Source organism: Macrosteles quadrilineatus, unplaced genomic scaffold (genome assembly GCF_028750875.1).
Source record: "Macrosteles quadrilineatus isolate MER2022 unplaced genomic scaffold, UCM_ALF_1.0 Scaffold_7__1_contigs__length_78375512, whole genome shotgun sequence".
Taxonomy (NCBI): Eukaryota; Metazoa; Arthropoda; class Insecta; order Hemiptera; family Cicadellidae; genus Macrosteles; species Macrosteles quadrilineatus.
In genome coordinates this window covers 63742971-63769483 of record NW_026542600.1, presented here as the reverse complement: position 1 = coordinate 63769483, position 26513 = coordinate 63742971, and the positions used below count along the sequence as shown (strand labels likewise).

The 26513-nt window shown below is 31.8% G+C and overlaps 1 protein-coding gene across 1 annotated transcript in view; it reads right to left on the bottom strand.

The window, feature by feature from the left end:
* Positions 1-1946: 1946 nt before the first annotated feature.
* Positions 1947-26513, bottom strand: part of LOC128998499 (odorant receptor coreceptor) — a 43363-nt gene continuing 18796 nt past the window's right edge. The window contains exons 5-8 of the mRNA XM_054424659.1: positions 24359-24458; positions 22439-22543; positions 7169-7324; positions 1947-5069 (exon numbers count right to left, since the gene is read on the bottom strand). Coding sequence (XP_054280634.1) covers positions 5019-5069; positions 7169-7324; positions 22439-22543; positions 24359-24458 — 412 coding nt within the window. The 3' untranslated portion in view covers positions 1947-5018. The remainder of the gene's footprint in view (positions 5070-7168; positions 7325-22438; positions 22544-24358; positions 24459-26513) is intronic.

Genomic DNA, 26513 nt, shown 5'->3' with positions numbered 1-26513 from the left:
AGGGATAAAATACTGGAAACAACCAAGGTACAAGGGTTTATCTATATATTAGGCTAATCAATTTTAAAGCTAAGAATAACTTTCCAATGTGTATATAAAAATATATAAAGTAGAGACCTTAAGCAAGGAAAACAGCACTGAAATGTAACAAAATAAAATAAAAAGTACCTCAGTGCAACATGAAATATGTTTAATTTAATTTAGCAGCGAACGCTTTGAACTTCTTTGTAGACTTTTGTAAAAAGGCAGCGAAACAGGACAAATAGCCATGGGGCCTTCCCCTTTTGACATTCAGTATATTTTATTTGCTTTGTCAAAGTAACATATCCTGTATTTGGCGTTACATTGTTTGGTAGTAAATACGTTACTATACAAGTTATTATTGAAACATGTCTTTAAGCAATTTATTACTAAGGGAATTTTTTTAACATAATAAACAAAGAAGTTGCTTAACTATGTGTCTGGTTAATATTCATAGTTTTAACTGTGAATACCATTACAGTTAATTGATAATTAACAAGCGACTATTGCCGTTCTGTCCAGTTAATCAATTGTGAAATAATCCGGAAGGCAATAAATAAAATGAAATGAATTGAATTTATATATGAAATAATTATAAATCTTTAATTCCACGGCAAAAAGTGTGAAAACTTCAAAACTCTTCGGTGTTATTTAATGAAGAAATATTACGTACTTTATTAACCTAACTACTTTAGCTTATAGTTGCTAATGTAATATAAATTATAATACTCGGGGTTGGTTAGACTACCTAATATTAGAAAAAATGTTAATCAGTTAATGTCGAAATACATAAAGAATCACCATAAAATACATAGTTGTATACAAAGTTCCAAAGTTGTCAGGCCGGGAATATATGTCAAATTAGGTTTAACTCTACTTGTTAAGTTGTCTTTGTCCATTTAATAGAATATTGAATTAAATTATGAGTAAGTAAGTATTTATGTTGTAAAAATACTATAGGCTTAGTAATTATAGTACATACAGTAATAAGTGTTGGCTGAACATTAGGAGAATTAAACAATGTAGTACTTCGTTTACGATTTGCATTTTTTATATGACTAATATGACAAAATATAAACTTCTATTGAGAATTCTGAATCTGTACAAAGTAAATAATTCAGTTAAACCCAGTCACAGTAAGCCTCACCCTTGCTTTTCATACACTTATTAAATTTGGGTTTGGGCCCTTTATACTTCAAAAGCACGAGGCACTCTAACGTAACTCATCCAAAAACTAAAGAAAAATCGTGTTCAGTTAATATTGACAATTCATTTCATTAAACTCCATGGAAACTTAATTTATACATTTTAATAATTTTAACGTGCAAAATGAATAATTTACACATTGTTGATTAGATTCAGATTTAATTCAATAGGGATGCTGATCCAAATAAATAAATGTTTGGACTATTATGAAGAAAAGACTTGTATTAAAATTAATGTTGGTGTTGTTTTTCTGTACAGATATAGAGCAGAATAAGTTCTATAGAGGTTTCTAAAACTGTCGTCCATAACTAAATACTACTGTTGTTGGAGTTATGGCTTTTCATAAGTAAAAACAATTACGGGTAAGGTAAAGAAATTAGCTTTTACAAAATCAATATTTATTTGCCAATAAATATTTGCAAGCATTCAACAAAATAATTTCCTCTTAAATCTTCCTTTATACCATCGTAAGGTATGAATAATTATTGTTTGATCTTGGATCGCTTCGTTATTGTTTTAGTAAAAGTTTTACGATTTTAGAGTGTTTGAGGAAATAAAATAAATATATTTCTCCTTGACATGAAATGCATGTAAGCCATGGAGATACACTATCGATAATTATAATTATTTCAAATTCTTCCTTATAAAAATACGTTTTTGGAAAAATATTAATTGTTCACTTATAAATAAAAAGAAAATACATAGCATATTTACCCGTTGATATAACATTAGGCCTATGTAAATAAAAATAAATTATCATGCAAAACATTGATCAAGATTTTTAAATTGAATTGAACATCCGTATTCACGAACTACCATAACGAATAGTATACATTTATCTCAGAATTCACTCTCTGGCATTTATTTACAGATTTTATAATCTAAATAATATTTTAATTAAAAAATTTTAAATCAATATTAGGTGCTATCTGACTAGATTTCTCGTATTATAACTAATATTAGAACTAAAAATCGTGATACTTAAGCTATTTCGTTTGAGGCATTTTTTAGCTTGGTGTGTTTTATAAGGAATTTTAAATGGTTAAATGAAATCAGCCATTATTCAGTAATTATCAAACTTAAAAAAAATTACCCACCATTTTCAAATTTTTGAATTTGACCAAGTTAATGTCTTTTCTAACATAGCTACCTTATACCTTACTCTATAAATACTAAGTTTCATAAAGATCAGTTCAGACAATCCAAAGATAAACATGTTTATGTAAAAAATACAAAATGGAGGATATCTGGTTAACGAAGCAATTTTGGAATATGTGTTAATGTTATACTTCATTTTCTATTTTCTCTTGACCCATAGATATCCATTTCCGGAGACTGGCTGTTTACTTACAGGACATCCTGTATATATATATTTATATATGTCCCACCTTCACATCCCAGGACGCTAGGTTCTAGCCTGGCACTGCTTTACACATTATTTCAGGCTACAGTAGTTCTAGAGGGTTGCGGCATTATCACATGGATAAAATCCATCTGTGATCGGCGGGATTTGAACCTTGTACCTCGTGTTCTACCACTAGATCAGCTTGTTCCCAAAATAATATATTGACTTAGGAATTTATCATTCAAAGGTTACGGAATATAATTTCATAAAATACTATGCATATACTTATTATATTTAAAATATCTCCAGCTATAAATATATTTTTATACATCATTTCCCCTAACCTAACTCACATTAATACAGTCACAAACAGCTTCCTAATACAAATTCATAATTTACTTCAATTTGCTTAATTATACTCATTGACAGTAAGAAAACAAGTAACCGAACTACCATCAACAACATAACCGAACAAGTAAACTATCATACCAACCTATTATACTTGTTCATATTTTCGTACGAGTTAAATCACTATTTCTGAATTTCTGTAAAAAAAAACCAAAGAAGTGCTGGTGTAACAAAGTATACATTATTCTAAACACAAATGTGATTAGTTTTTAAAATTGTACTTATACATTGAGCGTACTTTTCTACATTCATACTAACAATAATATAAGGCACTTTTTCGATGAGCCTCGTGTCTAATTAGAACTTATCTAAACGTAATATAAACGTAGTACGTTCTAGTCTAACATATTTTCACATATTGACTACAGTATACATAAGTCAATGCATACTGAAGATAAAAATTAGTGTATTTTTGTATAATAATTCATAAATCTATCCTAATTTAACGTGTAAGCGACCGTAGTTAAAATAAGTGCACAAACAACGTGTTGAGAATGCAATAACAAGTTTACAACAATTAATAATCAAAATTGAACTTTTATGCAAAATCATGTCTTGCCTGAACTAGCAAAACGTGTGAGGACTTGTCCTTGATTTATTAAAACTCAACGTTTAATACACAACATTTAGCTCTAATATACCCATCAAGAATGCTCTGACAATTCAACAAATAGGCTATAATGACTGAGATTGTCAAAAACACATTTGAGTTTTACGGTATCGTTTTTTTGCGGACTTATTAGCACTTATACTAAAACAATGTCCTGATGGTAACTGAGATGTATTTTCTTATGGAAGAGGTTAGCGGCCTCTTTAATCTTGTACAGTATTAGCCAAAATAAACAAGCACTGAACTGGTAATATTTTATTATTGTATATATAATAACATTACATATACATTTTACCTACACAATCAAGTCAAAGGAACTGTCAAAGGATCTGTTAAACTCGGTTGATAACATGTTCAATATGGCCCCCATTCAGTTTGAAGCACAGTCGTACCGTTTTTGTAAGTTTTGAACCAATTTCGTAAATAGGGGTTGTTTCATTCTCTCAATCGTTATATTTTCTTTCACTACCATTTATTCACTACCTGCACTTTGAAAATTTTCAACAACACTAAGAATCACAGAATTACTTTTTGTGGAATTGTTTTTGAAAACGTAATGCAGTGTGTGGCAAATTTGGCCCACCCGCACGACCAATTCAGTATAAGCGAAAATAATGCTTTACGATAAAAGTTTTCCCTACCGTTGTTAGCACCATGCAAGCAAAAATTAACCTCAAATAAGAAAGAAGTAATGAACACGAAGCCGTGGCAACAATCAATAATTGACTGAGCTGATCTACAAAGCGAACACAGCTGATTCACTTTCAGTACTGTTTATTTTGGCTATTACTGTAGCCTGTGTATGGAACCCATCCAGAAAAGCAAGGGGTGAGCTGTACTGATAAAAAGTACAGGCAGGTACCAGGATCTGAACCAACGACATCGCTGTCTTTGGCCCGAATCCCTTGGCGCTACCGACTGAGCCACAGACTCACCCTCTACTTAAGGTATGTCTACTTTAGGATACGGAAGTAGACATCCCATATATATGAACCAGCTGTAGTCAATTTTGTATAAATACTATAGTTAATAGAGCCACAGCATGTGCTACTTCTGTTATGTATTTATTTTTGTCAACAAAAATAAGAATGTAAGAAAGAGTTAGGCGAGATGAGAAATCTGCAGTTTTTGAGATAATCTAATAATGGAAAATGTAATTAAAATATTGCACTTAATAAAAAAAATAGATAAAAAATTATGACCGTAAAAAGTTATACTATGAATTTGGGTAGTCGAAACCAAACTAACACCGAGAACAATATACAGTTTTAAATGAATGTGAAATAAATCTAAATATTTCTTTTCAAACTAGAATGTAAAGTACAAGAAACGATCTTAAATCAACAAGACCATCGGCCGATGAGAATTTCTTGAGTGTTTGATCCAACAATATTGATCTCTTCCTCTTGTAAGAGCTGCAGAACTTCTTTACTTGAGCTGGATCAAAACCATGAAGTAAGTAACCACAGCTCCGAGAACCTGAAACGTAACAGTCCTATAAAATGTTCTCTATGATGTCAGAAGTGACACGAGCTAATTCAATTTCCCAGATTTTCGTTCAATACTCCACCTTACTAATAATGTAATAAAAATAAAATAAATAAAATAAAATAAATACTTACTAATAATGTATTTGTGTCTGATGGACAAATAGTTTTTGTTCAAACTAGAGTGCGTTGACCTTTTTACTACTCCTGTTTCCGTGTTTTGATTTTAATTTGGTTTAACATTTAATACAAAATCACCAAAAAAAATTGATGGTTTGTAGTGATCTTATACAGTATTTTATATTGGTTTGGAAAATTAATTGAGCATTGAGGTGAATAAAGTTGTAAGTTAGATACAGAAATTTGATTAATGAAATGTCAGAGAACTCAAAGGGCTACAAACTTTCACCTGATCTGTAATTCCAGATCCTGATTTACTAGTTCTAGTTCCCAGTTGTAGTTCATATTCCTGGGTTGAATGGATTCACATAACCCACGTGGTTTGTTAATGTTCCAAATAAATAACTCTTTAAAATGCTAGAGAAGAAATATATACAGTGTGTACATTAAGTATGGAAACAAATCTGTATAAAAATGTTCTGTTTACGGCATTGCTTGTTAACAAAGGTCCGCAATCATTTACATAAAAATATTTTAGCCCCCCTAACATGGCGGGGGGTAGGGGATGATTTTTTTAAAAATAGCAACCCCTATTGAATGACCCACCATTTTGAAGGTTTAGTGAAGAGAAATACAACGACTTAAACCCGAGGTAGATATCTCGCCCGTTGCCAAAATGGAAGGTATTTTAAAATTTTATTTATGTGAAAAAGCACCCATTCCACCAATCTAAAATTTGGAATACCTGCCTTTTTGGCTAGGGGTGAGATAGCTACCTCGGGTTTGCGACGTTGTATTTCTCTTGACGAATCATTAAATTAAAAGTTATTCAATCTAGAAATATAAAAAAATGTGAATTTTCTTGTATTCATAATACTATATAACTCAAGAACAGCTATAATTTAAAATAAACATTATAGAGATTTGAGTTTATTTGCTACTTACTATGACCATTACCCTTTCCCTTTTGCTTCCATTCCCTTTTGTTACTATCATTATTATCACCGTTAGCACCTTTCCTTACCTTAATGCATGTTGAAATTATACATATACTATTTTTTACTTTTTATTCTTGATTTATTTATTGTTCACTGGGTACTTTTTTATAACGCAATTCAAATTAAAAGTACTGAAAGTTCATCGACAAAACAAGCATACATGTTGGTATAACTATTTTCTTGACTTCATTGCCAATACATTGTTGCATAGCATCTATGAGTTTTAGTGGCATTTGGAATGTACTGAAAATTATATTCAACATGGGGTTAACAAGCTTTGAGAGTTATACGTAATACACAAAATAACTTAGACCTACAATTCATACTCTTTTGCAGTTTGATAAAACCCCATGTTGAATTTAATTTACTGAATTTGAATTTAATTCCAAATATAACTAAACCTCATAGATGACTATGCAACAAAGAATACCAGCTGCTCGGCAATGAAGTAAGGGAAACAAAGATACCAACAAATAAGATTGTTTTGTTGTTAAACAGTGCCTTACATAGCTTGTAATATTTGGGTTGCGTTTCAAAAAACACCCTGTATTTGTATGTTTGTATGTTATTATATTAATATTGTACCTTTAAATTAATTATATGTTATTAGCGATGTATTTTAGTTTTATACTCATTATTTACAAGACTACAGGATAAAGAATAGTCATAATAATAATTATTATTATTTTTTTATTAAAAGAGGTTGGCGGCCTCTTTTAACCTTGCATTTGCCCGTCCACATAGACTACAGATCTGTGCGTGGAACGTATCCAGCAAAGCAAGGGGTGAGCCGGTACAGTACAAAGGTGAACTATACTGATAAAAGTTTGTGGCAGTGACCAGGATCCGAACCCACGACACTTCTGCCTTGGGCCCAAAGTCCGTGACGCTACCAACTGAGCCACCGACTCACCATAAACACAAAATCAACACACCCTTTTCTATCCTCACACCTTGTTTTTCCATATCTTACCGAGGCAAACAAATCCAGAGAGACTGTGAAAAACTTAGCTCCAGATACAGTCAATGATTTTTGACACTGTTGACAAACAATCTGCACGAAAGTCTTCGCCTCCTCGGATCCATCGTACCAGTGGCAACTGTAGGCAGCTTCCATCACGGATGCGCTCTGGACAGATATAAATAATAAACCTAGATATACATACATACATATATACATATATTTTATTTTTTAGATATAAATATATAATCCAAATAAACTATTTACATGCAAAGGTAATCACCGAAGGATTCCAAAAAATGTGTCTCCTCCACAAAGTGGGGAGGGGCGCCTTCTCATACTTCGGCCCTACCATGTATAATGCTCTCCCCAATCAAGTAATAAGAGCCAACTCTTTGAACACTTTTAAAAAAAGGTTAAAGGAATATTTGTTTGCTAAAAGTAATTGTCTAAAGTAAATGTATGTTTTTATTGTTAATTGGTCTAGTCCTAGCATTGCAGATTCTGGTTATTTTAAGTAATGTTTGTTATAGATTTTTTAATATTTTAAGATTGTTTAATAGATTGTTGGTATGGATTGTTTTACATTGTTTTCATAGATTTTTTATATATTGTTTTATAGTTAGTTTTTATGAATAGTTTATTAGTATTAAGGACAAGAGTTGTTTTGAAAAGCAGAAATATTGTATCTGAAAAACGCTTGCTAAATAAAGACATTATTATTATAAAGAATATTAGTTTCAGACTAGAAAATCAGTGGCATCAAACGTTTAATGTAATTAGATCTAGATTAGATCTACTGTAGTCGTATATTTAATATGACTATTTGGGGCTTTTAACTCAATAACTTCTCGATCACTTATAACTTTGAATAACTTCGATTCTTGCTTTTAACGGAAAGTAAATAAAAGGAACGTCTTAAAACATATATTTACGCTTATACGGTTACTCACAATACGGCAAGTATACAAAAAAGATGGCAAGTGGTGATCGATTTCGATTGGACACTCCAATCAACATCAGACCCAATAGGCGAATGATCTCATGTTTGTTCATTCGCATAGTCCATCATTGTAAAACTTTACTTTGACTCAGGAAATGCTGGGATTCGTTGCTAGTGGAACTGTAGTTTTTTGTCAAGAATTCAATTTAGAATGAATTTTTTGCATTGTTCAGATGGAACCTCCACTCAGGCATATCATGTGGGGATCTAAATATTTATGAAATCTATATCTATATACTTATTTTATACGCAAGCAGGTTTTTTGTGACAATTACTCCTCTGAAACTACTGAACCGATTGACATGTTTTTGGTGTCATTGGAAAGAGCGTAACGTGAAGTTGTGCAGGAAACTTTCTTTTTAGGGAAATAATTAGAGAGTGAGGCCCTGGGACCCTTTAAAGTTTCGTATTTCTCCATAAGATTAACATGGGAAACAAACATTGTTATGAAACTCCAGCTGTTGTCAGAAATTAAAAGTGAGAACAAGAACATATGTTAATTGTAAACTGTCAATAAGTTTGCTAAATCAGTTTGCTACAAACATTTACTTACTTGGTTGAAATGACATGTTTACTATTTGAATTTGGGTTGGCGTAAGTATTACATTGGAAAAACGCGAGAGAGCCTGGATAAATTGATATACTATTAATATAAAAAGTTACTACTACTACTATAGTCCAAGCAAACTAAACAAATTTACATAGGGATCGTTAAAAAAATTGCAAGAAAACTTTTTATGGTTTTATTTTGTAGAGTTGGGTTTGCAGAATGACATACTAAAAGTTGCAAAAAATCGGTGCACGATAAAACCACTAAAATCAGAATTTAAAATGGCGGCTTTTTCCAACATTGGACAAATTAAAAAAAACATATTTCACATGCATTTGTTATGCACATTTTTCGAGATATTGACTTGGGACTACCGCCTGTATTTATTGGGTGGTTAGTACTTCATTTTGATAGGGAACATGTTTTTGGCCGCCATCTTGGATCCGCCATATTGGACATAGATAATTTGTTTTCAAAGTAATGATAGTGTTGTGACACATCATTGCCAACTACATTTTTACACTGATTTCAATGCTGAAATCCGTTTTTAAATATCTTTATTCATTTAGAAGATATATTCAAACGAAAACTCTCCACCATACATTTCTTATGGACGTTTCGTAGTTTGATAATTTTTTTAAAACTATTTTTCTTATATCTACAGTTCTTATTGACGCTTGTAGTTCGTTCTAGGCTTAAAATATTCAGTAATGTAAGGGCTTTCATTTGAGCTCTTGATCATTAAAATCAGACGAGTTAAAGACCAGCTACGAACCTCAGAACAATATTAGATTTAACTTTTTAGAAATATATTTTTATTAAAAGATTTATAACTCGGGTTGTTAATACGTCACCAAGTTCTTTCTGGTCTCAAATTACTCAGTGAGTGTTTAGCTTTGATTTTATTAATCACTAAACAAAATCTGACAATTTTAAAATGAGTCATGGTTCTTAATTTAACATTAAAATGTATTTATTTTGAAATTTGTCTTTAGTTAAGGACATATATCCCAAACCCTAATAACTCCCGGAAAGTAATCCATAGCTAAAATAAAAGTCAATAATTTGGCGAATTATTTAAGACTATAAAGAGTTTTAGGAATTATTTAGAATTGGAGATATACGTCTTTAACTAAAGACAAATTTCAATATAAATACATTTTAATGTTAAATTATGGTCCATAACTCATTTTAAAATTGTCAGATTTTGTTTAATGATCAATAAAATTAAAGCCAAACATTTACTGAGTAATTTGAGACCAGAAATAACTTTGTGACGTATTAACAACCCGAGTTATAAATCTTTTAATAAAAATATATTTCTAAAAAGTTAAATTTAATATTGTTCTGAGGTTCGTCGCTGGTCTTCAACTCGTCTGATTTTAATGATCAAGAGCTCAAATGAAAGCCCTTACATTACTGAATATTTTAAGCCTAGAACGAACTACAAACGTCAATAAGAACTGGAGATATAAGAAAAATAGTTTAAAAAATAGTGTAAAAATGTAGTTGGTAATGATGTGTCACAACACTATCGTTACATTGAAAAAACTATCTATGTCCAATATGGCGGATCCATGATGGCGGCCAAAAACATGTTCCCTATCAAAATGAAGTACTAACCACCCAATAAATACAGGCGGTGGTCCCAAGTCAATATCTCGAAAAATGTGCATAACAAATGCATGTGAAATATGTTTTTTAATTTGTCCAATGTTGGAAAAAGCCGCCATTTTAAATTCTGATTTTAGTGGTTTTATCGTGCACTGATTTTTAGCAACTTTTAGTATGTCATTCTGCAAACCCAACTCTACAAAATAAAACCATAAAACGTTTTCTTGCAATTTTTTTAAGGTCATATCCTATATTTCTCCGACTACTACTACTAAAGTACTATTAATATTGATATAAAAAGAAAACTGAATTAACACTGTGCTGCATTTATTAGTAATCAATGAAAGAACCGATTTGCAAACTTTGGAAACATAGGAAAGTCATAGAACACCACCAAGGATAAGAAATAGAAATAATGTTTTTTTTAGAATTTATAATCGTTATTATGTACAACCTAATGCGGCTATGAGTAAGGCTATTTGAAGAAAACAATAAAAACAAGATCAGCTTTTGAAAAATGATAAGATATTTACAAGAAACGTTGATTATATCGATCTGTTATAGACCTATACATCTTTAGTATTTCCACAATCTTTGAGTCTAATCTTTTAAAGTCATCAGAAATTATGACTGTTATTTGTTTAATATAACGCCTGTGATACTTAGCAATTGCTCGAATTCGAGCAACAGGGACACTAGTATTACATTTAAAAGCTTATACAGAAAATAGTTTATTTGTGTACGTTCTCGTTAAGTATCACTTGCAATTTATGAAAATGATTTCTTAAAATACATCAATGCTTACAGTTATGATTAGTGTTATTTAGTTTAACTTTATTTAGTTATGATTTGTAAAACCTGTATATTTCTACCAAATATTATCCATAAGTCCTAAAGGTATAAAACATGTACCTCTGATTTTTATGTATTTACTTAATGCTTCACTATTGAAAAATGTGGTATATATTGTTGTTGCTGTAAATTTTTCGGAAATAAAAACGGTCGATAAAAAAATGCATACATATTTTACAGTACGTGAAATACATTTGGAAAACAACAATCTGCTTAGTGAATAAATTATGAAACTAAATCCAATCTAATTTCTCAATGCGACCACATTTGTTTATACATGGGCAGACACATATTGTACAGTCTAGCGTAGTTGATGTATTGTCGCCCCTAAAATGCTGGTGCACATTTGGTGTGTTTGGAATTACAGTATTCTATTTCACCCACAGCCATACCGGTTACCATTTATCCCAGCATGTAAAGATTTCATATTTCATACGTTAAAAACTTTTCAGTTCATTTACAGTTGTGTTAAATATTATTAAAATAATTCGTAATAAGTACCATTTATATTAATTTCGTCAGGGATGTAGAATTTAACCACCTGCTGCCACACTTTGCCAAAGTAAAATACACTAATTACTAATAAGTAATTACTTTAACGTATAATATTAACAATTCGTTGATTGTTACTACCTGTCATCATAAACGTAGTAGTAAGTATTGTGAATAACTATTATGGTATTATTCACATTAATAACGTACGAGGTAAACAGAGTACTGAAATGTACTGGTAAACAACCGCAGTATCTGTAGTTTGCTACCATAATAACTACAAATGTACCCTATTGCGTTATGTAACAATGACATTAGGACCAATTAACTTTAGGAGGTTAGAATGGCCAACAAATTATTCTACTCGTTAACCCCTTTTAAAATGAGAAGTATTAAATTACCATGAAAGCAAAATTCCGAAAGTGTTCTTAAAATGTCTTAAATACGTTATACTTGACATATACAGTGTGTCACAAAAATACGTAACAGACTAGTAGGGCCCGATTGAACATACGAAAATGTGTACAAATTGTACAGTAATGTATTTTCGATTTCAGCTTGGTTAGGCGGTAATCCGCCATTTTGTAAATTTTCTAAAATAATTAACAACTCGAAGAATATTGATGCAATCTTTATAAAACTTGGTATACACTGTTGGTGTGAAGGCCTACGCAGAACATTAATCAACAGAGATTCTAAAGTGATTTATGGAGATGATTTATAAGATTTCAAAGTAATTCATGGCTATTTTTATTAATTATTAACTAACAATTTACAGTTGGGCAACAATTAATAAAACTAATACATTATCAAAAGAATCCCAGGATCAAAAGAAGTCCTTAAAAAATCGTAAGAACTTAATTATTTCAAAATGCTTAAAAATAAAAATATTTTAATTTCCATAGTTGAACATTGCGAAAATATGCTTGGTTATTTACAGATTTTTTCAGTCACTGTGCCAGAGGATTTGAATTAACACGAGCTTTAAATCTGATATCGAGTATATTTTTGATTCAGTGGCGTTTAAAGATTTATTTAAAAATTTACAATCGGGTCCATGCATAGCCCACTAGCATTTTTGCTACACCCTGTAGACACTATAAAACACATTAATACTAAGGTAATTAGATTATTGACAGTTACTACATTAGGCTTGATTGATTTAAATGTATTAATACGAGGTTGTCAAAATAAATACGAAACTACAATCAGAGATAGTTTAAATCTCACTGCACTCAATATAGCCTTACTCTCTTATAACTAACTCAAGGTATAAACAGAACCTCAAATGCCCTGAAAATTACAACAAGATTGTATTAAGTCATATCTGCATTTTGCGTTTGCAAAAACTCTTAGGAAAAAATAAAATAAGTAAAAGTCTTAAAAACAATCCTCCACAATTTTGAAAATACAAAAGATAGTTCTGTTTGGAATTAGCTGTCAAAAACAGATCAGTGTTCCCGAGTGGGAAAATCATTTTTCTAACAAGCTTGTTTCATGTTAAAAATCTATTGTTGTATAAACGTGAGATGATAAGTAAGAATATTAGGATTAATTTTCGTGTAGAAATTAATAAGAAATAAAAGGGTATTTTGTAATCTCGAAAAACGATTATCAGTGTACGAAAGAAGGCTTCACAAGCACAACAAAAAGAATATGGAATATATGATACATTTTATCTTAAAAGAATCAGAAAAATTTTCAAAAACTAAGAAATTTGTTAAAGTCACAACTGATGACAGATAAATTACTTTCTTATTACGTGAGCAAAATTAATAAATATACAAGTTATGCAATTCTTCTAATGTTCCAGAGACCGATTTTGTGAAACTAACGCCAACAATATCTCACAGTACGGATCTCTATACAGGGTGTTCTTTTTTTTTTAACTTGCATCTTTATTTATGTAAAAACCGCAATAGATAGAAATATACAGTTTGCGGGAATCATCGATTGACGTAGGGGGCCCAATTGTTTTGAATTCAACGTTACATTAACATTCCCCCCCTTTCCCCCCTGCCCCCAACTTATTTTTTTTAAAAGCAAGGTACCCCTTGTGAATTTCAAATGAAAGAGCATAAAAAAAGAAAATTTTTGCTGAAGAAATTGAAAATCGGTTCATAAATTTGTGAGATATTTCACCCCCTTTCTCTCCCTACCCTTAACTTAAAATTTTGGAATTGCGAGATATCCCAATTAATTAAAAATTTTCTTTTTTCGTGCTTTTTCATTTGATATGTCACAAGGGATATCTCGCAATTCTAAAATTTTAAAAGGGAAGGGAGAGAAAGGGGGTGAAATATCTCACAAATTTATAAGCTAAATACAAATATTTTTTCACCAAAAATTTTCTTTTTTCATGCTCTTTTATTTGACATGTTACAAGGGGTACCTTGATATTAAAAAAAAAATTAAGTTTCGGGGAGGGGGCATATCCCACAAATGTATGAGCCAATTTTAAAATATTTTCACTAAACATTTTCTTTTTCGTGCTCTTTCATTTGATATGTTACAAGGGATATCTCGCAATTTCTAAATTTTAAGTTAAGGGTAGGGAGAGAAAGGGGGTGAAATATCTCACAAATTTATGAGCCGGTTTTCAATTTTTTTTCACCAAACATTTTTTTGTGCTCTTTCATTTGATATGTCACAAGGGGTACTTTGCTATTTAAAAAAAATAAGTTGGTGGCAGGGGGGAAAGGGGGGGGAATGTGAATGTAACGTTGAATTCAAAACAATTGGCCCCCTATGTTGGTGTATATGTTTTCCGCAAACTGCATATTTCTATCTATTGTGGTTTTTACATAAATAAAGATGCAAGTAAAAAAAAAACACCCTGTATAAGTAAATACGAATAAAATAACATTATAAATTACCACTGTTCGTTTTTAAAACACTTATTTTTCAGAATAAAGTGAGCACTTGATTAAACAATGATATTAAATTAGACTGAATTAAAATTAGTCTAGGCATACTAAATCGGTATGTAGCTTGCAATACCGTATTATAAAAAAAATTATAACACCTCAATATAGATCGGATTGAATCTTAATATACATCTCGTCACAGTATTTTTAGGTCTAGGAAAAAACAGAACGTTTGCAAGCAATGATGAATATGTTTGGTAATGATCTGTTAAAAGACAGAGGTCAAAGACTAGCACAATAAAAAGAGGTACGTGAATGCATTGAATAAGTCATTTGTTGGCCCCAGTTCTTTTTAGACCCCCGATAGCAGGTTACCAAAAATGGAAGTGAAACTTCAAAAGCAGCTTTGTAAATTACAAGGTGTACCTTAGAGAAGTTGTTTAGAACCTGTGATGTTTATTTGTTGTTGCCGTATAGGTTTCTATATGCCATCTATATGTTTTGGCCGCATCAATGCTAATTGAAATTGAATAATGTATCTTTACGCATGCTTGGTTACAGATTCTGATGCAGGCTATACAAGACACATTTGATTGTAATACGGTAGCTAAGCATCGTATATTTTCCATTATAATATGCCTTAAGAATTAAAATATAGATTAATCTTCCATAGGGACTGTACAATTGTTCCCTATTTTATAAGCAAGAAGCTGACCTGTTGCCTACTCCACGAAGTGCTAGGTTACTAGTATTGGTCAGTCTCGGTTTCGATGCGGGAGTCTTGAGGCCGGGGAGAAAAAAGTTTAAAACTTGAAATGAGTTGCTTCATATTGTCTTCCTTGTTTCATTGGTATTTTTATTTTATGTTTTAAAATGTGTATGGTTATATAACAGTTTGAGGAATAAACGTACACAGCGTAGGTGTGTAGACCAATATGCCTAGTATACTGTTTTCTGTCCTACCTTTAGATCCTAGGACGCTAGTTCTAGCCCGGAACTATTTTATTCATTATTCCAGGCTAGTCCTAGAGGGTTGCGGCATTATCACATAGATAAAATCAATTGGAGATTGGCAGGATTTGTACCTGGTACCTTGGGCACCGAAGTCCGCGCTCTACCCCTAGACCAGCTCGCTTCCCATGACCAATATTATACTTAAACTCAGCGGTATATTTTTACTAAAATGTGATACTGTAATAATTATTTTGTCTATATTTCACAATAAATAACTAAACTACTTTCCATGTTCATATTTCAGAATAAGTCTTACTAAACGTTATCTTTCACTGGACTTAATGGACTGTGAAAAGTAAACTATCAAAAGTATAATCAGGTAGTTCGTTAAGCAATATACAATGACGAATGCAGCTTTACAAATTTACATGTTAAATACATTGTCTGTGAACGAACCATACTGGAAGCAAAACGAAAAACAAAGGATTGTACTGTTATTATATTTGGACACACTTAATGGTTTTACACGTTTTACACTAAGTTTTAATCGTGAGCTACCGGATTATCAAATAAAGTATATAAGAAAGAATTCCTTGAATAAATAAATATATATTTCAGCTCACAAATTGTTATTTCATAGGTTAAATGGTTATAATTGTTAGGTGATATTAATTAACATTTTTAAGAAGTAAAATTGAAATTGTATTTATATAGCAACGTTTAAACAATGCAGTAGAATATATATGTTTGATTTTTTTTATTATTTAAGCTCAACCTTATCACGTAAATTACTTCTTAAAACGACAATCAACTACGGAATTCGTAGAAGTAATCTAACCCTGGATACGATCAAGTTATAAATACATAAGTAACCCTTTGATAAGTTAAAAACAACCTTGAATACTTACTCGATACATAGAAAACTTAAAATTACAATTCGAGCATTTACCAAACTCAAACGCCAAGGGTGCCAACATTCCTATCCTGTATACGATCAAGCTATGAATGGTTTAGTTCGGTTTGAATAAGTGAAATACTCTGCTCAATATTTGCACGATACTCAGGCAACTCCAAATCACAGCTTTAAGCATTTGCCAAACAAACGCCAAGGGCGCTAACATTTCCCTCCTGAATACGATGCACCTATGAATAGTTCAAATCAGTTTGATGAAGTGAAATACTTCCCTAATTGATTTACTCTTAAAAAGAGAAACTAATCGAAGGGTACAAGAGTAGACAACTAATATTATAAAAGGTTGTCAAACCTTATTAGCAATCTAGTAAAAACAAGACTTACATTATAGCGACGGCGGTAGACTATTTAAAAACTGAATTAAGAGTTTTTTTAAACTATAAGTTTGACAATTACTTATTTTTCATATAAAATAAGTGTGGATTAAGATACAAATGAATGCAACTCTATAAAAACTGTTCTTACTCCATATAGCTGCAATAGCTAACATATAGCTTTAGTTCGACAAATTTTGAACCATACCTTATTTAGATTGCAAATTTTAACTATAGCTATTACTAAAGTGTACACACATATTTGTAACACCAACCGGTTTGGTAAATGTAGTAACGGCCTAAATTACAACTAGAACATATAACAGCTCCGGGCTTGTTAGTTGTTTAACAAAGTGACCATTAATTAACCTGGTAATTAATATAACGTGAACTACGTTGGGTCTAATTTGCATACAAAGCGAAGCTTAATGAGTTGTACAAATTAATCAGTTTTGATGTTATAAACTGAAGAACGTATCAGATTTATAAACGGCATTTTTGTTCGACAATACATGTGAAAAAAATCGAGTGAAAACTAAAGTCAAAGCCCGATTTTCACTATTAACTTAAGGTAAATTATTGATTAGTTGATAGTTAATTTTGAGGAATAAATCAGATAAGTTAGTATTTTTGGTTGGTTCTTTATACATGGTAAAAAAGTATGGATGCAGATTTTGGTTTAAAGATAATACATTACACAAAACAACCAGAAATATTTAAAGTTCTCATATAGTTTCATGGTACTTGTAATATGTTCATTTAAAATATGTAAAATATATTTTTCTAAAACATCAGAGAATAAATAATTTTAAAGTTATGTTCAAAGAGGTTTTAGCACTATTCAAAAACGTTTGTTATGAAAAAGGTATCATTACATGTTTAGTAATTCTTGTGTAGCATTATCATTTTTACCATTGTAGTATGGTTGTTTTATTTCAAAAGGTATGTAAAATAAATCATGTTAATTAAGCCCATTGTAGATCATATTGTACATACTCAATTTTCTGGTGATTCAGTTTTCAATTTTTGCGTATAACATCCAACAACGCTATTCTTAAAGGACAACTTGTAGCCTTGCACATATATTTGAAATCTCTTTTGATATGTTCTTCGTGGCCATTGCGTAGTTGTGCAATATAAATACGTAAATTACACTTTTATCATCATTAGAGTATAGAGTTTACGTGTTTTATCGTAAATGTTGCTTACATATCTGAATTTTCTAATTTCTAATTCTAATTTGCGGCTTATAAATTTCTAATTTTCCTGAGATCTTTCTATCTTTTAAACATATCGCACACACTAAAAGTTTAATAACAAAATATACACTGTTGATTGATAAATATGCTTACATAGCTTTACTAATGAAGACAAACACTTTAAAGCACACCTTTTGATGCATTGGTTTGTTTATTTTAGAATAGTTTTTGACGTTACCTATTGTATTTATTACTTAATGGTACAATAAATCTCTTGAATCTCTCTCTTGAATCTCCCACCCTTAGTATGTTCGTCTCCTACTGTAAAGGGGGTTTAAATGTTGTCCCGTACTCCAGTATGTCAGTCAATTTGAGACTAGACGACACTGTTTATGTCAATAACAATCAAACCTTGCAGTGTTTACAGTAAACACATACATTATTGTTTGCAGTGTTTTAAAATAGGTAAATTCAACCCAATACGTCAGCTACAATTTTTGTGCCTTAAAATAGTAACCACCAGTCATATCACTTCAAAATATAGATTCTCACAGTTCAACTACATTAGTCAATAACCCAAAAAACACTCGAATAATCCTCAAGATACCAGATTCCTAGCCTCTTGACGAACAGGAACTCTCCCCATTGTTCACAAGACCAGCGGCCACGAAGAGAATTAAAATTATTAGTAAATTTAAAGTTACCCTGATCAAAGATTTAAAAAATTCAGTAACGTTCATAAAAAGGAGTTATAATTTTGCCCAAGCAATTTACTATTCCATCAACGAATGGCAAGTAGTCCTAGTACATCAAAAATGCTATGTTATGTAGAGTGTGGCCAAAAAAATGAAAGCCAGGAAACAAAGAAGAAGGTAAAATGAACAAGAATGTTTGGGGTATTATGTTAAGGTTGGAATACACGATGTTTATAAATGTTATAGCAAGTGATAATCACAAACGGTTAGTACACTGCAGAAGAATGAGTAAAACTCTAGGGAGGAGGAAGAAAAACTACACGGGTTGTGTGCTACTCTGGGAGTAGAAATATTACTATTTAGAGAAGGAAGGTGATCGAGATGAAAGATGAATGTCAAATCTTCCAACCAAACTCCTACCAAAAAAATTCCTACCTCTAGGCTCCAGCATTCCATACAAAATTTAACTACTGTACAATTATTCTAAGGTGAGCGAAGTGAAATATTCGATATTAATAAATGAATTTAATTTTCAAAAATCATAACTTGATGGGAATATTCTGTTCTAAAGGTACTCGAATCAAGGGTATCTTCTGAAAGACATGTGACAATAAGCATACATGAATTAAGCAGTTTAAAACATTATATACTAGGCTATTTGATGAGAAATCACAATAATCATATACTATGTTTTTTTCTTTCATGTTATTAGAGCAGTATTTTTATGTTTCAGCATTCTTACATTACAAGGAAAAAAGTTTCTTTTACAAAGTAACAAATTAGAAATGAATAGTTAGTTTTTAGGTAGGATCATGATATTTTTTATCTAAAAGATTTATTATTTAACTGTTTACTGTATAAGGAAATTCTTGGTTTAACTCTAAAAACTGTATGTTAGAATGTATATCAAACATAAATAGGGATATGAGTTGATACATTGTTATTGTATTGTTATTGTATGTTTGTATGTGTGTATGTATGTATTTACAGTATAGCCTAGTATGATGTGAGGTATGTGTATTTGTATGTGTCGAGGTATGTGTAGGCAATAGATTAGATTCCTTGTCGCAGTTCAAAAATAGGAATGAATGTAAATTTGTTTACATTTTGTTTTAGCTTTTAAGTGAGTGCTTTTATGTTTGTTATTTTTATATCAGTGCAGTGTTGATTGTATTTAGATAGTGGAACTGGACTTTGCCAACCAGACAGACGGTCAAATGACTATTGTCTTTTGTGCATAAAAATAATACATTTTGTAAATTTGTAAACTATTCAGAAAAATAAAGCAATTTTATCTATCTAAGTGAAATATTCTGAATCATTATCGTAAAATTGTAAAACAATCCATGTTATACAAGACTAACATTGTTTTAAGCTTATTTAAGAATAATATAAATGGAACATTCAGTCATTCTCTCTCACAATAGGGTGTACACACATTTAGCACAAATTAAAAAGGGTTCATTACTATAGGAAGGACTAGATATTTCCTAGGTTTGAGTGATTTGGTTTGGAATAGATTGTCTACATTATACATGTTAAACTTGCAAAACTAAAATTATTGTGAAAGAAAGAAATGTTATAAGTGCATTCTATGTTTTCAAATTTCATATGATATTTAAAATATTCCTCTCTAACAAATAATATAAATGTTTTTGAAAAGAGGCGTTTTTTCAATGTGATGATTTAACCTGTTAAAGTCCACGCCGGACTTCAAGAGGTTAATAATATAGAGTATGTGTAACTTACAATTTTGTTGATTTAATCCTTTCGGCACTCACTTAATTCAGCCAGGTGAGTAGATATTTAACGTTCCAAATAAAAAAATTAAATTTTCTAATTCATTTAAAGAGAAACCTTTCCAAACTATAACGATACTGTATGCTTCGTCGATGGGTTCTTTTTTGTAACCATGCTTGATTAAAGTAAATTATTTAAAGCAAACATTATAAATATTGGCTTTAAAAAGTTTTCAGCGTGTGTTAGTATTGCTATTATTATTTAAAGAAAATGAAAATTAGAGCTTGTGTGTGAATAGGAACTTAAGAAAGAAGGCTATAAAGAAGCTCTATTTTTCTGTAGGGTAAGATTCATATGGTTCTTAACGCTGATTCATTTGTATCGGTTGACGAGGAATGGTTTTGCCTCCACCGGTCATTCCGCCAAAATATCCCCTCGCTAGAGTGTCTTGTAATAGAAGCCTTTAGCTGAAGAAATCAAGATGACGCTATTTACAAAGACTATATAGCAAGGCTTTTGACAAGATCAATCATCGTTATTCTCTCACAAAGCTACAAGCTATGAGTCTACCAACATAATGCCGCAATGATTAAGAACTTGATCCTGATGTCTCATCGAATTTCACTTCAAGCTCCAGGACCTCTTGTTCTCCATAATTTTCCACAAGAACCAAAGAGTCATCAAGGTCGCTCCCTTTTTGTTCTCTGATAACATTAACGTCTTCGCTTGATCTATCACCTGTCACAATTGGATTTGCTTGGAAAATGCCCTTGGCTGGTGTTTGTCCAACATCTTCATCCAAAGAAATCTCACCAAAACCAAGTCGACCACGTTCAGCAGGAGACTGCATACTCTCGCTGTTGACTATTTCCTGGTCTGCGGTCAGGTGGAAAGATGCGATACCATTAAGGACTTTGGAGGTTTTACCGACTTGCCATTTGGATTTGGGCCCCATCAACCACATCTGCGCTAAGGCCTCACACATGCTCGGAATGGTTTGCCGCTCTGTAAGACATGGCTTGTCAATTCTTTCGTCTGCCAACTACTCTAGAACTTCTCCGTAGTGTTCTCATGTTAACTAACTCGGCAGCTCGGCCAAATTAACAATGTCTAGTCGATGTAAAGACTGGTTTGTAGGTTATCATTACGGTTTTGGTTTTTATGAAGTACGGGTTGATGAGCTTTCTGCTGCACATGGTCCAAAAAAAGTAGACGGGGGTTATGATATTCCTAATCCAATCGCTCTACAACAACAACAAATACTTTTGTATGTTTTCGTTAGTACCAGAACGAGGAGACATCAGCACTTGATTGAGCTTGACCACCTACAACCAAATCAAATTAATCGATCTATGCGCTTCAGTACCACTGAGATCAGCATTACAGTGAATCTCTTCACAAACACATTGGGAGTAGTACGACGTGCTGCAACGGATTGAACTTTGACCACTCGACATCTTTAATGTCATGAAATGAAACCATTTTCGAGCTATCGATGTTTTTTTATATTTTACTTGTCTTATATATTGCTGGGTTGGTTAAGGTTTGTTGTGATATTTTATAAGTTGTCATGATAATACATTGTCAAGTTTAATACTTTTTCAATACGTATTCCTCATAATTTATTGTTTTCTTTTCATAGTTTCTCTGTTTTTGCCAGCCTCAATATATCTGGTTATCTTACTTTGTATAATTATTTATTTGTGTCTATGATATATTTTAAATGTAAATTGGTGCATATGTCCTTTATAAACATATAGGCTAAATGTACGAACAAATAACTATATAGGGATCGAAAAATGCTCTATTTAGAAAACACATATTGCATTAAAATTCATTGCTTATAGATAAATAAGCTATTTTATTTTACATCTAATTTGCATTGCTGATAACATTAATGCGTTCGTGTGTTTTAAATTCGAGCCAGGCTACGTAGACTACAGTATATTACAGCATATTACAATACAGTATATTAGGCTATTCTGGTACAGTACAGTAGAATAGAATGCAATTGAAAAGTAGGCATTACCTCTTCAATAAGCTCGTTCCCGTGAATGCAGAAAACGAACACCTGAGCCAAAGAATAGAACAGGTAGCCAATCACTGTGATAGAGAACGTATCCACCCGGTCAATCTGTAATAAAAAATTCAAATATATAATTAAATTTATATTGAGTACGTCTCTTAACATTTTGATTCATTAGTTTATCATTAAAGTCTTGAAAAACTAATCTAAGAAGGTTATTTGTATACTATACATTCCTAGTACTGTAATAGCTTAGTGAAATGCCAGCCTTTCTTGATCAAGGTTAAAACGGGTTAGAGTCATGACTAATTAAAGTTTGTTCTGAAATCTGTACGCTTTGGTAATTTAAGCCATAAAATATTAATGGGCTGACATCAACTCACTTTTAGTGTTGTTATTTATCACACAAAGTCATAATCACGTAGTAGATTGATGTAATTTATTTGAATTTTGCTGTTAGGCAATCCTAAAACCTAAAACCTTGGTTGCCTATTTCCACAACCGCCCACACATCCACTACAATAGGTTTAGCTAGAATTTAGAAACCATAGAAGATTTTTAGGCGTTCTAATACTGCCATATTTGACCTTTTGTGCTATTAGATGACTCAGTAAGTTATTACACAGAAACCACAGTGACTTGTTAAACAACCAGGAACCAATGACAGTAACTTAATACGCTATTAGGCAACAACCCCAGTATATTGGTACGCCATTATGCAAAAAGCCATAGTGACTTGGTACGCTATTAGGAAAGAAACACACACACACACACGCGCACACACACACACACACGCACACCCACACACACACACACACACACACACCCATTGCCTTGGTATGCAACTGGGCAAAAGCCATAGTCACTTGTCACTCTATTAGAATCAACCATAATTACTAGGTTCGTCTAGGTACACTATTAGACAAACGACCATAGCTACATTGGTACGCTATTATGCACCAACCAAAATAGCATGACGTTAATCTACAGTTTCGATAGCTTGGTAGGTTGTCAAACTACACTGTTAATATACAGTGTGTAAATTAAGTATTGAAACAAATCTGTATTTTTAAAACCGGAATAGATAGAAATATTCTGTTTGTAGCAATAATTTTTAACAAAGGTTTTGCAATTTTTCACATCAAACATATTTTTTAACCCCCATAACAGGGTAGGGGGTAGGGGTGACTTATTTTTTTCAAATAGCAACCCCTATTGCGTGACCCCTCATTTTGAACGATTTGTCAAAAGAAACACAATGAAGCAAACCCGAGGTGGATATCTCACCCCTAGCCAAAATGGCAGGTATTCCAAAATTTGATTTACTGTATGTGAAAAAGCACAAATTTCACAAATAATGGAAACAAATCTGTATTTTTTAAACCGAAATAGATAGAAATATTCTGTTTGTTGAATTGATTGTTGACATAGGTTCCGCAATTTCTTCCATCAACAATATTTTTTCAACCCCTTTAACAGGGTGGGGGTGAGGATGACTTATTTTTTTAAATAACAACCCCTATTGAGTGACCCCTCAATTTGAAGGGTTTTTTAAAAGAAAGACAATGACGCAAACCCGAGGTATATATTTCACCCCTAGCCAAAATGGCGGGTATTCCAAAATTTAATTTATGTGAAAAAGCACCCATTTTGGAATACCCGCCATTTTGGTTAGGAGTGAGATATTCACCTCACATTTGCGTCATTGTGTTTCTTTGGGTTGCTATTTGAAAAAAAAAATAAGTCACCCCCACCCCCTACCCTGTTAAGGGTGTTAAAAAATATTTTTGATGTAAAAAATTGCGGAACATTTGTTAACAATTATTTCCACAAACAGAATATTTCTATCTATTTTGGTTTTAAAAATACAGATTTGTTTCAATACTTAATTTACACACTGTATAGACGATCTTGTACAGTCACCTTTGTAGCTTGGTAGGCAAGTAGAGTCAACGTGACTGTACTGGTAAGCATGTGAAGCAGCAGAGCTGATCCGTAGGCATCCCCTGTGTTGGCGACGTGCCTAGAAATGTATTTATTGTAACTAATTACGATTAAAAGTAATAATTATTGAATAACTAAACATTTTTGACAAAAACACATTCCAAGTAAAAGGCATATACAATTACTCTGCTTTGTCTAATAGCTGCAAATCTGCCGAAACGTTAGTCAGTATTTTTGCCAGTCCAACGATGTGATCAAATGATTGGTCTCATAAAATACCAAGGTTTGATAGCCTACTATGACCACGGAAACCTACCCTCTAGTTCAACATTTGTATATGGTTAAGTATGTGTAGAAGAATTGACTATATATGGTAGAAGTAATAATAATAGTTATTATTAATCATAAATAAAAAGTAAAATACCCCCGCCCCAGCAAACCTGCAGTCTAAGCGAATTTCCATTTGCCTAATCTATTTTCATTTAAATCTATTTGACAATACTGGAATTTGTGATAGCTCAATCTCACCATTGAGTTTCCACATAGTATTTTGTTTTGTGATTTTTTGTGGGAAGACGTATCAAAAAAAAAAATCGTCGGGTTTGTAATGTTTGGCTATTTTGATACTATGGTTAGATAACTTTCTAATAAAGGTTTATTGCCTCTAAGAATTTATATTTAGTCAAAACACCCTAAATCAGGATTTTGCATTTGTGTGACTAATGTTTGTACCGACTGATAAATGAAACTAAAAACGATTTACTTTATGACGTAAAAATGCCGTCCTAATTGTTAACTTAAATTGATAAGGAAGAAAACATTTCTGTTATACTGCACAATTCTTAAGGAATTTCATTACTTTTAGCAGTTAGTCCTTAAGATATATTGCACTAATAACGCAGCCCTTTAATAAAGTAATATTATTGTTAAAGTAGTGAATTCCTTCTTTTAAAGGATATCTTAATAACCAACTAAACCTTATTACTTATAGCATTACCATTACCTTAAACTGATATTAAATAAATACTTATAAATCCCTTTCGACTTATTCTATTGGGTTGGCTTTTAAATGTTTATCCAAGCTAAACTTTAACTAATGAAAAAGTAAAACATTCACCAAATTAAAACACCAAAGTAAAACATCCAACAATTTCAAAATCTTATGAAGTCAAATACACAACCACCAGTAACATTCTTATCCATAATTATTAAAATAAACTGTAAAGGCATTGGGTGTTGGTTTCTCACATTTAAATCAGTTTATTTACAATACAAGTTGATACAGCTTGGCAAAGTATAAACATTTAGTAATACAACCCCTGAGTTGTTAGCAGTCTAGGAAATTAAAGAGGAAACTTATTCTCCAAAAAGGCAACATATAGATAATTATGTCTACAGTCGGGACCACGAGAGTCTGTAGTTGGCGGCAGCCAATCACAAGACAAGGCTAGTGCGACGTTGCCATATCGCCCGTTGACGACACTAATTAAAATACTAAACAATATTTTCAAATTAATTGGTATATTATTAGATTTGGCAACACCGCACTGTCCTCATCGGCTCCTTCGAAGTCACGTGGTAAATAGGCTCCTCCCTCAACTGCAGGTGGTCCCGACTGTAGGATGCTTTAGAATAAGTGATTTTTGTACGTTCAACATTCACATCCTAGGACATAGACTCTAAGATCGGGACCGTTTTAAACATTACTTCAGGCTAGGCCTAGAGGGTGCGGCATTAATACGTAGATAAAATCCATTGGTGATTGGTGGGATTTGACCCCAGGACCTCAAGGATCAAGGACTGGTGCTCTACCACTGTAGACCAGCTCACTCCCTTTAGAACAGGCTAGACATAGCTCGTTAAAATGTTTAACATTTTAATATTAGAAAAAAAAATAAACATAAAATATTTTGTAAAGCTTAGTAAAACAAATAATTTACTATATTAAAGCATGGTTGGACGCATAATGACAATGTAGGAAATTCAAAAGAAAATGTAAATTTAATATTACCATGTTATTTTTGTGTGGGGAATAAATAACCAGTTGTAGTTTGCTTGTTTAGGGATATATTTTTATCAAATTTTGTCAAATTTGTTCATTTTAAATTAGGCTATTAAGATTTGATTGAAACCC